Genomic DNA, 16424 nt, shown 5'->3' on the forward strand with positions numbered 1-16424 from the left:
AGTTCTAATTCACAATTAGGAGTAGGGTTTAAGTCACGGACAGAGCAATGACCACATCGTAGACAATTTGTACAGTTCTTCCTTCCATGGTGAAACTCATGACACTGGTAACACTGTAAAAGACAGTTGATGAAAGCTTTTATTGGGAGAGAAAAAGGACCAATATTTATTCACTCAGGGAGATATGAACCATAAAATGTGAACATGAGCATGCTACTATTTTCTCTTTCTTTTTGTCAATGTGAACATTGTCAGGGCATAATTAATATTCCTGAGAATTTGTGTATGTCTTGGTTGTAGATATGTGGTTTGCAGGAATTGAATGTTCAGTGTGGTTTGATGGATTTGTAAATTCCATCTGATGGGCAAGGTAGATGGAGGAACATCATGGATGGTGTTAAATCCTTACCTCGGATCATCTTTACCCTATATTTTGAGGTTATTTGTAGGGAACACTCCAATCTCTCTAGATACTTAGCATCATGGATATAAAGTTACCTCTATTTTTGTTATAGTATGTCACAAACCAGTTAGATGTAGGGGCATGGTGAAGTTTGGTAGCACATTCTTCAGCATCATTGAAGAAGTTGGGACAGTGATCATCCTCACTGTCAACTACATTCCTTGATCAAATGATCTCAGCAATTAGGCTGTCATTTTCAATGAGGGATATGTTCAAATGGTATAAAAACTCGTATAATATCCAACTTCAGAATTGATTAAGGTTAATAGGCAGGGACACCTTCTAAACTGAGATAATATATCAAATAAAGGTTCCACAAAGAGAACTTATTTAATTTCATTTTATCTGTTTATTTTTTGACAGCATTATGACACAAGTGTCACAACTAGTAAGGGAGTCACAGGCTTCTTGGAAGATGACCAGGTTTTGTGTATATAATGCCTCTGTAGGTTGAAAAATTTGAGTCATTCCAGTTGTCATGGGGTGAGTATGCATGTAGCTACTGGATGGTTTTCAGTACATTTCTAATAAAAAAGTAGAATGCAATATATAATAACAGCTCATCTGTTAGTATTTGTATCTATTTTATGTTATAGCAAGTACAAAGGGTCTGTTTAGGTACAAAGGGACTTGAATATTAAATGGTTTGTGTACACAACATTCACAATCCTATTATAGTGTATTACACAATTTCAAAGAGATGTCAAACATATGATTACTTTTTTTCCAGGAAGAGGGTAACTATCACCATTCCTTTGGAAGAGCTATCCATAGAATCCATATGTGTGACATGATGAAGAGGATCTGGTGTGACACCTACAGCACAGCTATATCATGAATTATCTTAGATATCACGTGATGATCCACACTGTAGAGAAGCTTTTCTAGTGTAATCTTTGTAATTCTGCTTTCTCATGAAAGCATGATCTCAAATGGTACAAAAGTCACTTCAAAGATCATGTGAGGACCCTCACAGGAATAAGACTTTCCAATGTGACCTGTGCAGTTCTACTTTCTCACAAAAGGGTTCTCTCACACAGTATATCAGAACCCACACCATAGCCTTACCAATGTGACCTGTGCAATGCAGCTTTCTTATGAAAGAATCATCTCAAATTTCATGTGATCACCCACACTGGAGAGAAGCCATTCCAGGTTGGCCTGTGCAATAAAACTTTCACACAAAGATCACATGATGACCCACACAGTAGAGAATCCTTTCCAGTGTGACCTGTATGATTCTGGTTTCTCACAAAAGGGTGATCTCACAAAGCATACAGGGACTCTTACAGGAGAGAAGCCTTTCCAGTGTGACCTGTGTGATTCTGCTTTTTCACGAAATGAACATCTTATACAGCATATGAGGACCCACTCAGGAGAGAAGCCTTTCCAATGTGTCCTGTGTGATTCTGCTTTCTCACTAAAGAGCTCTCTCACAAGCCATATGATGACCCACACAGGAGAGAAGCCTTTCCAATGTGACCAGTGCGATTCTGCTTTTTCACGAAAGAAATATCTCACACAGCATAAGAAGACCCACACAGGAGAGAAGCCTTTCCAGTGTGACCAGTGTGATTATGCTTTCTTAACAAAGTATGATCTCACAAAGCATACAAGGACTCACACAGGAGAGAAGCCTTTCCAGTGTGACCTGTGTGATTCTGCTTTCTCACTAAAGAGTGGTCTCACAATGCATATGAGGACCCACACAGGAGAAAAGCCTTTCCAGTGTGACCTGTGTGATTCTGCTTTTTCACAAAAGCAACGTCTCGTACAGCATAGGAGGACCCACACAGGAGAGAAGCCTTTCCAATGTGTCCTGTGTGATTCTGCTTTCTCACTAAAGAGCTCTCTCACAAGCCATATGATGACCCACACAAAAGAGAAGCCTTTCCAATGTGACCAGTGCGATTCTGCTTTTTCACAAAAGAAATATCTCGCAAAGCATAAGAAGACCCACACAGGAGAGAAGCCTTTCCAGTGTGACCAGTGTGATTCTGCTTTCTCAACAAAGTCTGAACTCACAAGGCATACAAGGACTCACACAGGAGAGAAGCCTTTCCAGTGTGACCTGTGTCATTCTGCTTTTTCACGAAAGCAATATCTCACACAGCATATGAGGACCCACACAGGAGAGAAGCCTTTCCAGTGTGGTCTGTGTGATTCTACTTTCTCACTAAAGAGCTCTTTCACAATACATATCAGGACCCACACAGGAGAGAAGCCTTTCCAATGTGACCTGTGTGATTCTGCTTTCTCAGAGAAGAGTCATCTTACAAAGCATATGAGGACCCACACTGGGGAGAAGCCTTTCCATTGTAGCCTATGCAATTCTGCTTTCTCACAAAAGAGTGATCTCACAAACCATATGAGGACCCACACAGGAGAAAAGCCTTTCCAGTGTGATCTGTGCAGTGCAGCTTTTTCACGAAAGAATGATCTTAAATATCATACAATGATCCACACCGGAGAGAAGCCTTTCCAGTGTGACCTGTGTGATTCTGCTTTCTCACAAAAGACTACTCTCGTAAGGCATAGGAGGACCCACACAGGAGAGAAGCCTTTCCAGTGTGACCTGTGCAATTCTGCTTTTTCAAAAAAGGATTCTCTCAAGATCCATAAGAGGACCCACACAGGAGAAAAGCCTTTCCAGTGTAATCTGTGCAATGCAGCTTTTTCAGATAAGGGTCAACTTAAATTTCATACAATGACCCACACCGGAGAGAAGCCCTACCAGTGTGACCTGTGTGACTCTGCTTTCACACAAAAGAGTAATCTCACAAGACATATCAGGACCCACACAGGAGAGAAGCCTTTCCAGTGTGATGTATGTGAATCTGCTTTCTCACAAAGGGGCAATCTCATACAACATATGAGGGTCCACACAGGAGAGGTTTTTTAATGTGACCTGTGCGGCTTTGCTTTTTCATAAAAGGGTTATACCACACAGCATATGAAGACTCACACAGAAGGGAAGCCTTTCCAGTGTGACCTCTTTGATTCTGGTTTTTCACATAAGACTTCTCTCACAAGACACAGTATGGACATTGGAGAGAAGCCATTCCTGTATGACCTATATGATGAAAAGCTCACACTTTTCTGATGTCTTGGATTAAGCCAGCAGAAAGGCAATTACACAATTGATACCTATACACTTAGAATCCAGCATGGCATTCCCTTTGTTTTACCTGTAGGGTCATTCAAGAGTGAACAAAATTCATTCTTACAGTTCAATTTATAAGGAATTTGTCCTCAATTTATGTACAAAAAATGTTAATTGTTCTCCTGGTAAAGACCCAAGCTGTTTGATCCCATGAGGCATGAGTACCTGAATCATTTTGCAGTCCATGTATGTGGACGACTAATTAGTCGTAGATGGCACTCTTCACCTCATCTATTCAAATCTGTTCACTGACCTGGTTGCAGTATAGATTTAGTTGTAGCCAGTTGGGTTTCATTTGTAGTACAGTTTGCCAGTTTACTTCTATTTGCACCCCAGTTTGTAATTGCCCCAGTTGGAGTCTAATTTGTAGTTGTTCCAGTTGTTCATTTCCAGTTGTAGTTGTTTGATGAAGGTAGAAGCCGTTGAGCAAGTGTAGCAATTAGATTTAAAAAAGTGTAGCAAATAGATTTAAAAAAGACAATAAGAAAAAGAAAATGACAATACGAAATGAACATCGCTGATAAATCCAAAGAGAATCCCAAAGAATTCTATAGTTACATTAGAGATAAAAAGGTTGTCAGGAATCACATTGGTCCACTATTATCTGCTGACGGTCAACTTGAATATTCAAATGAAGGAATGTGTAATATCTTAAACAATTATTTTAGCTCAGTATTCGTAAACGATGCACCTCAAAGTGAACTCCAAACTGAAACCTGTGAAAAGTCTAGGGTAAACTTACTACGGTAAATATAACAAAAGAAAAAGTTAAAAGGTGTATAGATAAACTCAAAGTTAATAAAACACCAGGGCCTGACGGTTGGCATCCAAGAATCTTAAAGTAATTTAAAAATGAGATTGTTCCATTAGAAATTACTTTCAAGAAATCCATGATATCTGGAGATGTCCCAAGAGAATGGAAGCTAGCTAACGTTACTCCCATATTTAAAAAAAAGGTTACAAAAAGAAACCAAATACCTGTAGGCCTATAAGTTTGACTTCAACCATAGGAAAAATAATGGAAACTATCATCAGAGATGCTATCGAACATCATTTAGAAACTAACCGTTTGATGATAGCCAGCATGGTTTCAGACAGAAACGTTTTTGCGTGACTAACTTACTCGAATCCTACAACACAGTTATCTTGAATTATGACAAAAGAAACCATATAGATTTAATATATCTAGACTTTACAAAAGCTTTTGATACCGTCCCACATGAAAGACTACTTACTAAATTAGCTTTACACGGAATAAGTGGTAGCCTATTAGGTTGGACTAGTAATTGGTTGAATGGTCAAAAACATAGTTGTTTTAAATGGAAAACTTCTAGATGGAAAAATGTTACAAGTGGAGTTCCTCAGGGTTCCGTTCTTGGGCCACTTCTATTCATAGTATATACAAATGATATAGACCATGGACTAAAATCTAATGTTTCCAAATTTGCTGATGATACGGAATGGCAAATGATCATTTTAACCAATTAGATATTCAAGAAGATTTAGATAAATTACAGCAATGGACTGAAAAGTGGCTAATGAAATTTAACACAAGTAAATGCAAGGTAATGCACATACGTAAAAATAACAGTAAGTATGATTACAAGTTATTTGGAAATTCGTTAACAAAAGTGAATAGTGAAAAAGATCTCGGCGTAATTATCAGTAACGACCTCAAATCATCCAAGCAGTGTATTTCAGCCTCTGAGAAAGCAAATAAGATTCTAGGACTGATTGCGCGATCTTTTGATTTCAAAAGTCCATCACTCATTAACAAGCTATATAAATCGTTAGTTTGTCCAAATTTGGAATATGCTGTTTCTGTATGGTCACCAAATCTCATTAAAGACATTGACAGACTAGAAAAAGTGCAATGGTGAGCCACAAAACTGATTCCAAATATAAAAAATAAATCATTCGAAAATTGACTAAAACATATGAATCTGTTTTCCCTAAAAAAGCGTAGACTAAGAGGTGACTTGATACAGGTCTTTAAAATTCTAAAGGGAATTGACAACATCAAAAGTGACAAAATTTTCACATTGCATGAGAATCAGACAAGAAACAAGGGTCTCAAACTGTCCAGAAATAGATTCAATTTGGAAGTAGGTAGAAACAACTTTGCCAACCGTATAGTTAATGAATGGAATAAACTTCCTGCTGAGGTAGTGCTATGTAGTTCAGTTCAAAGCTTTAAAAATCATTTAGATAAACACCTAAGCAAGATGCTGTAATGATTATAATTTATTTTATATTTGTTTTTGATTTGTTATCACTTGTCTGTTTGATTTTCATTTATTATTAATTATATGTCGTTTTTTTTATTATTTACTATTTACCTGTTTGTTTATTATTTAACTTTACCTATGCATTTATTTATGTACTTTATTTGTTATTTACATTGTTATAGTTTTTATCTATTATTTTATTATCATAAATTTTTTCCGCATCCGACCTCGATATGGACCAAAAGGTCTCCTGTCAGCATGCTCCGCCTTTGTAATCTTTGACGAACTTCGTGAAATGTGTAGCAGCCATGCAGTGAAGGAAGTCCACATAGTTGTGGCTGTGTGTTACAGCACTTGCAGTGTACCAGTTCCAGCAGAGGACCACATAGTTGTGGCAGTAACCATGCCAGCAGAAGACTGTATGGTCATGGCAGTAGTTGTTCCTGCAGTCACAGTGGAACAGCAGATTGACTGTCCAGTGATAACCTTGTAGCTGTTTCGGTTCTGTAGTATCCCAATCAAACAGCCTTAGAGGATTGTTAGCGTTATTTCTTCCAACCCCCTCTCATTGTTTTTCTCATTATTCAACAGCTTGGGTCTATCCTTCTAATTATTAATGTTTAATGTTGATATTAGATTCATTAAGAATTTTACCTGGTAGTCTCCCATGACCTCTGTGACGTCCATCTGTGTCCACCTTTTTTTCTCGCTCTTTACAAGGGTCCTAGCCATTGTGATGCAGCTTTCTCATAAAAGGAGTCGCACAAAGCATATGAGGACTCACTCAGGTCTCTCAAATGTCACATGGTGACTCACACTGGTAAGAATCTATTCCAGTGTGATTTGTATGATGAACCCTGTTCCTTCTAATCTATGTGCCTGCATGCGTGCACACATTTTACAACTAGTGAAATAAAATAATAAGTATCTTATCAATTCCCCCCCTCAAATAGTTCTTGTTGGCTTAATAAATTTGAATACTTGATACAATTTCAGTGTTTTATTTACCTAATATATCAAATTCTATTTGGAAAAGAGAAAAAATCAATAGAGTTTCCCACAAAGACCTACTGTTAAGGAATAACATGAGCAAAGAAAAAAAAAATACTAAAAGAGCCTTACACCCCCTTCCCTCCCTCGTATCTTGCACTTCCTGGATGATGGGTCATCCCTGCATCTCACCCACTGCCTTGGATCAGAAGCAGTGTCATATGACAGCACATCCACAGCAACTCTCATCCCCTCATGCAGAAAAGGAAAAAGACAAGGAGAAATTCCTTTGGGCTACGTCAATTTATTTTTCACACATACCCCATCACCCTCATCCCCCATCCACTCCCCTTCATGTATGACAGCAAAATCTGTATATAACCATTCTCCATTCACCCCTATCTTCTGTCCTTCCTCAACAGACATTTCCCTCTTTCCCAGTGCCCCTTTTACTTCATCCATCTCATCCTAGGTCACCCCCTCACATTCACTCCTTCCACGCCTCTTTCACTAATCTTCACTCATTCTTTCCATGTGTCCAAACCATCCCATTACTTTTTCATCCACCCTGTCTCACAACTCCCTTACCACCCCCGTTCTCCTCCTCACCTCATTTCTCACTCTATCCAGCATGGTAACCCTAATCATACTTCTCAGCAGGGCTGTGGAGTCGGAACACAAAACCTCCGACTCCGACTCCTCTATTTTTGGCACCTCCGACACCGACTCCTCTTCATGTAATCAACTGATTATGGCCTACATATTTCATAAAGCCTATATAACACATACGCTCCAATCTTGAGTAGACTTATATCATTATAACTGGTTTATATCAAAGAAGTGAGACCTCTCATTAACGGACATTAATTAGCTGTGTATGCGGTGTTTTCGCTGTGCTTTTGGTGCTCCTCTTGTTTAGTGCTGCTGTGCAATCACTATTATGCAATCACCCAAAAACTACTCCAAATCAACGGATTATTCACATCAACCACGGGCACCGTTACCCCCCTTTTAGTCCGTTAATGAGAAGTAGTACTGTATATGTTATAGTGTGGCTTTCCTATGTTTGACCTCTTCATTAATACTTTATCTATTCTTTATAACAAAAGTTGAAATATAACCTTTATAAAGGATATACAAACCTGATAAGAAGATATAATGGAAGATTTTTTTACATATATAGTTTTGCAAATACAAAATAAAAAAAAATGAGAATACTTTAGAAAAGAAGTTTAGGCAAATTTCTTGAAAGGAAACAGTAGATATAGAAAAAATAAACCTTATTGATATGAGTACGGTACAAGGTCGAGTGTTACAGCTGAACATGTATGATACTGAAAGGTATATATATATACACACTTTTTGGGTATCATTATCCTTCATATGTTTTCATACCTTCTTTCATCTTAATGTACTGAAATTACTGACTCAAGTACCTCTTGGTTTAACTACATACTGGTACTGCTATGCAATTATTGCGATGGACATTACTCTGGTTCTGGAACCGATCTTATCGATACGGGTACAAAACAAGATACAGCTGTACATGTTTGAAACGTGATTTTTTTCAACTTTAAATATCCTTATTTCAACAATTCATTGTTAAAAAGTATAGAGGGAAAAAAGAAGGGGAAAGGAGAGAAGAGATAGTATTATTGCGTTAGTCTACAGTTGAAATAATAATTATCCTACTGTTTGGCAAAACAGCAGTGGGAGAAACCACCAAACTGATGGAGTGATGGAAACGATGCATATGGAACTTGACAGGAATATTACAGCTCCCGTGACTGTGTGTCAACAGAAGGTGTAATATTGAGGTGTTTAATTTATTCAAGTAATACTTTGGATGTTTATCGGTCTATGTATAAATTTGAAAGCCAGCATTGCACTAGGACGTTTTGGGGGTTTAGTGGAATGACCACGAAGATAAGACGATGAGATTTATTACATTTGATAAAATGTTTTTTTCATATAATGTACTTATAAAGAGTGTGCACGGCTTAACTCTACAGACTAAACGAAGGCCTTATAAAGTGTATATTTAACTGGAGTCGGAGTCGGTATATTTTTTCCGACTCCAGTGACACCGTAATTGCTTCCGACTCCGACTCCACAGCCGTACTTCTCAGGCACCTCTTTTCAAACACATTCGAACTCCTCCTCTCTTTCTCTCTTATGTTCAATGTTTCTGCCCCCATACAGTGCTGTTGGCACAATCACTCCTTCATACAATCTCTTAACATCCTTTCCCAAATGTGCCTAAATGCAGCCATTTTGTCAGTTCTGGTTCGTTCTTCCCGTGTGGTGTTGTGGTCATCAAAACATGTGGCCTGTAAAAGCAAAGTGAATGTTGATTCACTTAGCCCAGCACGGTACAAAAGTGACCCATGCAGAGGATCAAACATTTCCTTTGATGTTCGTTTATCATCTTGTTTGGCTCCACTCTCTACAAGAATGCCAATGGGGGCCAAAATTTCGTCTGAGCATGTGTGCCCACGTGATCCCTTTGCTTGATTAGCATATTTTGGTGCAAAAACATCGATTCCCTGGTTGGTGTAGGTTACCACATTTGTTCCGAAAAATACAAACTCTTCGGTACTCCTTACGATAGGATACTTCGCGTAGCGCAATATTTCTACCGCTAAATTAAAATCCTCACTCCGTGCGTCTGGGAAACGCTTATCCTCAGTAAGGGGCCCTATTGGGGCAAGGGGGCCCTTCCCCTCTACTACAAGTCTCGCACACTATACACCATTCTCTTCGTGGTAGTCAACGAGTCAACATCTCTCAACAACACCTGCTCCAAATTTGTTTTATATATATCCCTCATTGGGACGATAGTGAAGTCAAAATCCCTTATTGGAACGACAGCGAACCGTTAATTAATCAACGGTTCAATATTTACGTTTTGTGTGCCGACGAAAATCAGGCAACCCGCTTCGATCGTCGCCAGCTCACTCCCAGGATGCTAAGGAGTTCGTCGTCTTTACATTTCATCGGGGTTTACCTACGGCATCCTGTGCCCTGGAATTTCTTGAGTGCCCTCTTCCTTTCCTGTATCATTCCCTTAACCGCCACCGGGTATCCTACCCTTCACTGTAAGTATGGAATCTGGTTCTAGTGTTGTTGTTCAAGAAAGGTGTGCCTTCGCCGAAGGGAGATATCCCTGCCTCCCTCCTCTCCCTCCAGCACAAGCGGACCCTCATATTTGGTGTATCAAGTGCAGGGCTCTAAAGTGTTCACCTTCATCCCCGTGTGCGACGTGCACTCAATGGGATGATAGTCAGTTGTCAGTGTACTTTCATGTTCACAAGAAAGCGCATGCAGGGAAAAGGTGCGCAAGCATAGAAAATGGCTTCCACCTTCACCCCCCCCCCAAAAAAACAAACAAGAGAAGGCAGACTACGACTTCAGAGGAGACGAGCAATTCTCTCCCTCCAAAGCGTAGTAGACAGGAAGGTTGTACAACGTCCACCTCGAGTCAATCTCAGGCCAAGTTGTCCTCCATTCCTTCAACCAGGGCGGTTAGCTTAGACGGACATACGCCTCCGGCCACCTCTAGTTACCGCTCCTGTACGAGTTTTTTCCCGGATGAGGTCGCTTGCGGCTTGCCCTCGACCCTTCCCGGAAACTCGACTCCGAAACGGACAAAGAACCCGGGTTCGAAGAAAAAGAGCCCCTCAGCCTCTTCTTCTACTCAGGAATCCCGCAGTACACCTAAAACCCATCATAGGAAGAGCCGGGTGATCAACGGAGACCTTTCCATGCCCTTTGATCACGAGGACAGAGGTGAGCCTACGCGTGCGTTACTTGCGGGTAAAACCACCTCGACCAGAAGAGAGAGCCTCCCCTTACGGTCCCCCGGACCATCTAACCCAATCGCGACTCTCCAAGCGGGCATTTACAGGAACTTCTCCCCACTATCTATTCCCTCTTTCACACAATGGAAGAACAGATGGTGGATGAACAACGTGAATTCATCCGGGCAACTCAAGAAAAGTTCATGTTGAACTCGGAAGTTCGAAAGGATTCAACACCCACAAGAGCCCCCCTAGAACATGTTCCAGCTGATCGGAACCCCCCACCCCCGAACCGATCAGTGACGAGGATGAAGACGCGGTGTTTCTCGCTGACCGGACAGACTCCAACTACGACGACGACGACGTCCACAGCACCGTGGATGAGAGGGCAAGTTACCAAACCTCACAGTATTCCCAGTCGGAATCCCCGATGGTTGTTAAACCCTCCTTCTCAGAGATCCTCACTAAAGTTAGGAGAGCTAATCAACTGGACCCTCCACAAGAAGAGGAAGCCACGTTCGAGTCGGAAATCTTTAAGAGGGCAATTTTCAGACAACAAAATCACCTCCAATCCAACTCCCATGGAGTACACAGACGGTAAGAGCCATGAGCCAGGCCTCCGACTCACTCACAAAACGGGCAACCGAGAAAGCGCGCTGGCTCTCTGTTCCAGTGGAAAATAAAAAACGCTTCTACACCCCATCAGGGATAAACCTCAAAGAAGTCTCGATCCCGGTTAGGTTACCAGAGCTGGTCAAAGCGGACGTGGATTCACTACTTAGAAGAAACGTCATCTTTTCCGGCAGAGAATCCAGGGACCTCGTTCAGTGCCTGGCTCTCTCTCTCGCGGTGAACTCCTGGCTGGAACGCATCTTGGCTTCAGTAAAGGAGTTTTTACCCGTGCTGCAACCCCAGGAGGAATACGACCTCCATGCTCTATTGAAAAGCTCGAGCAGAGCCCTGAAGCATCAAGCTGCCTGCCTCTCAACGTATTGGGCCAATATCGAGTCACGCAGGAGAGACACCATCCGAGGGGACCCCAGTGACCCCCTCCTCAGAGAAATTTATGCTCCATTGAAGAGGGCCCCCTTTCTAACCCACACGCTGATTCCCCCGGACATGGTGGATTCAGCAATCACTAGCAAAAACCAACTGATGCATAACAGAGCCATCGAGAGACTAGCAGTCACTACCTCGATGCCAAGGCCAACCCACGCATCAGCCCCTAAGACCTCTCAGACGCAGAGACAGCCGTTTCCTCACTCTAAGAAAGAAGAAAAGCCACCCCTCCACTCCAAGTCGAAAATGCAGACAGAAAAGCCCCGCCCCTTTCTGAATAGAGAACATAGACGCAAACATCATAGAGGCTCCGGACCCCCCCCCCCCCACACACACACACAGAAAATTCTAGGAATTCGCCAGCCCGTTCGCAGAAGATAGGGGGTTGCTTCTCTCTCTACTGGAGGGCATGGGAAGAGGCCGGGGCGGAGGACTGGACTCTGCAAGTCATCAAGCCATGCTATCGTCTTCCCTTTCACGCTGTCCCAAACCTCTCCCCCTATCCCATCCAAGTCAGCAGCTACCACCCGGACTCGGCTCGCGGGCGGGCCCTAGCGGAGGAAATCTCCGTTCTGCTCCAGAAAGGAGCTTTAGAGGAAGTCTCGACTCCGGACCCAGGGTTCTACGCAAGACTACTCCTAGTAGAAAAGACAACAGGGGGGTGGAGACCAGTCATCGATTTGTCTCCACTCAACAAGTTCCTTTCCTTGACGAAGTTCCGAATGGACACCCCAGAGTCCGTAAGGGCGTTTATCAGGGAAGGGGATTTCATGGTGTCACTGGACCTCCAAGATGCCTATTTCCAAATACCAGTGCATCCCTCCTCCAGGAAATTCCTCAGAATCGTCCACAAGGGCAACACCTTCCAGTTCACCTGCCTATGCTTCGGACTTTCCACAGCACCCCAAGTCTTCACCAGAGTGTTCAAACTCGTTTCAGCGTGGTCCTGTAACCGTGGGAAAGGGTGGAGGTTGGTTTGGTAGGAATCTATGCCTATCTAGGATGGAGGTTACGTCGAGGTTTGATTTTATTTGTTTTAGTTTTTCTCCGTGTGCTGTGATGAGGGTGTCATCTGATGGGTCAATAAGGTGGTAGTTATTATTACTTAGCGTTTTCGCTACTACCAGGGGGCCGAAGAACTTTGGTTTAAGTTTGTTAGATCTGTTGTGTTGTTTAAGCATGACAACATCACCTGGGGTGAGAGAGAATGATCGAGAGTATTTATGTTGTTTGGTTTTTGTCTTTTGTTTTTCTTGTTCTAGGTTCTTTTTGACTTCTTTGTGGATCAAGTGCATGGCAAGTTCTACGCGTTTCGCGTAATCTTCTATGGTGTAGAGGGGGGGCGGTTGGGGATCAGCTTCCTGTGCTCCGTCGGAGCCGTCTATGTTCATAAAGCTATGATCTACTGATTCGACTAGGTTCCTAGCCGCAGAACGTGATCGGGTATTGTGTGACATCGTTACTATTGTCGTACATGTAATCAATCATGAAAGAAAGACAATATACAAATACATATGAACAAAAAAAAAGGATATATTACTTGTTCATGGTTCCGAAGGTGGTTCTATAGAGCAAGGGGTTTGTGCTGTTGATGAAGGTCAACCTAAAATGTTATTCTATAATTAGTTTTATGTATATATATAATTTTTGCTTGCTCACTTTCAAAGAAAATTGAAATCCAAGATGAAGTATTCTGAGAATATAAGAATATGCATGCACATACACGTATTTATATATGTAAATATATATATATATATATATATATATATATATATATATATATATAATGTAGCTAAAAAGGACAAAATAATGGTTTTAAAGGTTTGACTGGAAGAGTTACTTGCACAGCAGACCGTTGAATCAGCTAGGTGGTCTTGGGATGATGTAGAGAGCCGGGTGTGTAGTTGGACCCGTAGGAGGTGGGGGGGGGGGTGCCAAAGGGGATGGTAGCAGGGGTGATCTGTCAGTTAGATGGTAGACCCTGACTTCCCGCTCTGTAGATTTGGCACCGCGGTGAATATCTTTACTGGGATGAGTCGTGGCGACGATGGTTCGCAGGTCTACTGTTCGTTGTAGCGGGGTTAATTGTGACAGGTCACAATTGTGCTGAGTTGTTGGGTAGCGGCAATTGATGCACTTTGGTTATGGCTACCCGTTAGTAGCGAACTACAATTCAATTGTAGTGCTTTGAAAAGTACACAAAGTCACTTGGTCCTCGAACACTCGAATTACTCGACGAGTAATGTAGGTATGCATGTCATTTACGTTGGCACTGTGTCTATACGTGTCACGTATTTCGGGGGGTGGGTGGCGCTGCCACCAGTGTAAATGTTCTAGCCGTAGGTGGGGAAAAATCAAAATCTCAAAGACTTATCGAGAAGTCTATTTCGAAAATGATTACACTCGCAGACCTCCCTTGTCTGCTTTCCTACCACCTCAAAAGACTGACGGCTGTCGCCTCTCTCGGGTGGTGTACATCTCCAAATTTCTTGCATCAGCAATAATGAATGGTGCACGGTATCTAATATCATACATTTATTACAGTGATATAAGTCTTGGATACTATTTTACTTTACAATGGTTAAAATGTTTAGTTCTTTCTGCTCATAAATATATTATGGTTATCAATCTAGGTTACATAGTATATTGGATATGGGTAAAAGGTGTTCTTAGGAATCAGGGGTACTTCACGGTTTAGTCACGTGAAGGAAGAGGTTGGTGGTGTGTGTGTATGTATGTTCGTATGTGTGTTGCTGTGTAGTTTTCCATTGTGTTGTAATGTGTGAGATTATGGTTACATAATACCTCCCTCCCGGCGAGAGGTGACTCCTGTCACCTGGAATAAGGAGCGGCGAGGGGGCTTGTTAAATTTATTTTCATACATAGATATATACATATATATAGATATGGCGAGTATGACGTGATACCTGTTTTGAACCTTAACCCATTAAACTCCGATGACAAGATGTCTTGTCATTTGGTCAAATAAAACAAAAAATCATAAAACACCAAAATGTTTGATCAAACACCAGAAAAATATGACGTCACTCCTCGCTTCGCTCTTGATCAAACATTTTGGTGTTTTATGATTTTTTGTTTTATTTGACCAAATGACAAGACATCTTGTCATCGGAATTTAATGGGTTAATAGGTGTTGAGGGGGGGGGGTTAATTGTCATTGTTTGTTGGTTGTGGTTTAATAGGTATCATGGCATACTCATTGTTCATCAAAGGGTGTTAGTTAATAGACTGGGTTAACCACTCCGTTCTTTCTCTTCCCTTTCTTTGTACACTCGGTTCCACCACTTTACACTTCTCTCCTTTCTGGGAGATCATTATGTGTCAGTTCTATGACTGGATTTTGTCTATTGTCACTGGTGAATAAAAGGGGTCATTTCTGTGAGTTGCACTCTTGGGTCATCAAGGAATAAAGGGATTCTTCCCTTTAGTTAAGATATTGGGAAGTAGTTTTCTGGGTTATGACTCGTTTCTGGGAGTCGGATAATTGGAGTGGTAATAAGGTCAAATGTATGAAAGGTTCTAACATCCTTTGATGGGTTATTGTCGTAAAGTTACATATGGATTACAATCTTATGGTTAAGACATATTACAGTATATGGGGTTCAGATCTTCTAGCCAGTGCGTTTTAATGCACAAACATATACCAATCTACAAATGAGTAGGAGCAGGACTAGAAGGGCGAAGGAACTGAGGGATATAGCGATTGATGGGAGTGTGGGGGTGGTGAATTGCAGCGTGTCCATTATATTTGAATGGGTGGTGTTTAGTAGGGCTACGTAGTCCTGTGGGTTTAAGGAAATGGAAAGAGGTTTGGGGGGGTTTAGGGGTATTGGAAGGGGTTCAATGGGGTCGAGGACAGAGGTGAGGTTATAACGAAGGATGTTGTGGTGGTGGTTGGGTTGAAATCTTGTGTTTTCAAAGAAGATTTCGCATGAATCGGGAATTGAGACAGGTCCACAGACTTGTTTTTGCCAAGATGAGGGGTTTTCTATACAAATTACAGAAACGAGTGTGGTTCGTGGGAAGAATAGGAAGTATTTTGTATTAATGTGTACGTGAAGGGGTTTGTTGGGGTTGATTTCTTTGTATGTGCAACTGTCTAGGGTACTGGAGTTCAATGTTACAATTTGATTCATACAGGTTAATTCTGCGGTACGGTAGAAACTGAAAAGGGGGTTGGAGGTGGGTTAGGCTGGTCTGGGCCTAACCGCTGCGAATTCCCGGGTCTGGCTGGAGGGGGGGGGGTGGAGGTTGGTTAGGCGAGTCTGGGCCTAACCGCTGCGAATTCCCTGGTCTGGCTGGTCATGGAGGGGTGGGGGTGGAGGCGGGTTCTCGTCCGGCTCCTGAATGATAAAAAAAAGGGGGAATTAGTGGGAGTCTATGGTTTATACTCACGGTGATTGGTAACGGTAGTTGTGGATGGCGGATGAGATTGTCTCTCGGATGTGTCTCGTCGGCCTGGGTCCACTGCGTCTTGACTGAAGTCGTGATGTCGTGTCGATCTAGGAGTTGGTGCGCTGGATCTCTGCTGAATGGATGTGTCCGGTCTCGGCTTGGGATTACTGATTGAAGGGATAGAGGGGTGTTGGTTAGGAATGCTTACCGAGTGAGGTGCTGAGCTTGCAGATATTGCGTTATTCTCGGGTGAGGACGGTAGGGGTGAGGTGGAGTATCTTCTTTCGGAGACTGGATCTTGTGGT

General features: G+C 41.9%; 1 protein-coding gene across 1 annotated transcript in view; it reads left to right on the forward strand.

The window, feature by feature from the left end:
* LOC143031963 (uncharacterized) overlaps positions 1-6857 on the forward strand; it is a 41179-nt gene extending 34322 nt beyond the window's left edge. The window contains exons 2-3 of the mRNA XM_076196364.1: positions 827-946; positions 1194-6857. Of these exons, the coding sequence (XP_076052479.1) occupies positions 1656-3365 (1710 nt within the window). The 5' untranslated portion in view covers positions 827-946; positions 1194-1655 and the 3' untranslated portion in view covers positions 3366-6857. The remainder of the gene's footprint in view (positions 1-826; positions 947-1193) is intronic.
* Positions 6858-16424: the final 9567 nt, after the last annotated feature.

The sequence above is a fragment of the Oratosquilla oratoria genome, chromosome 12 (assembly GCF_046742065.1).
Source record: "Oratosquilla oratoria isolate Oo_2021 chromosome 12, ASM4674206v1, whole genome shotgun sequence".
Taxonomy (NCBI): Eukaryota; Metazoa; Arthropoda; class Malacostraca; order Stomatopoda; family Squillidae; genus Oratosquilla; species Oratosquilla oratoria.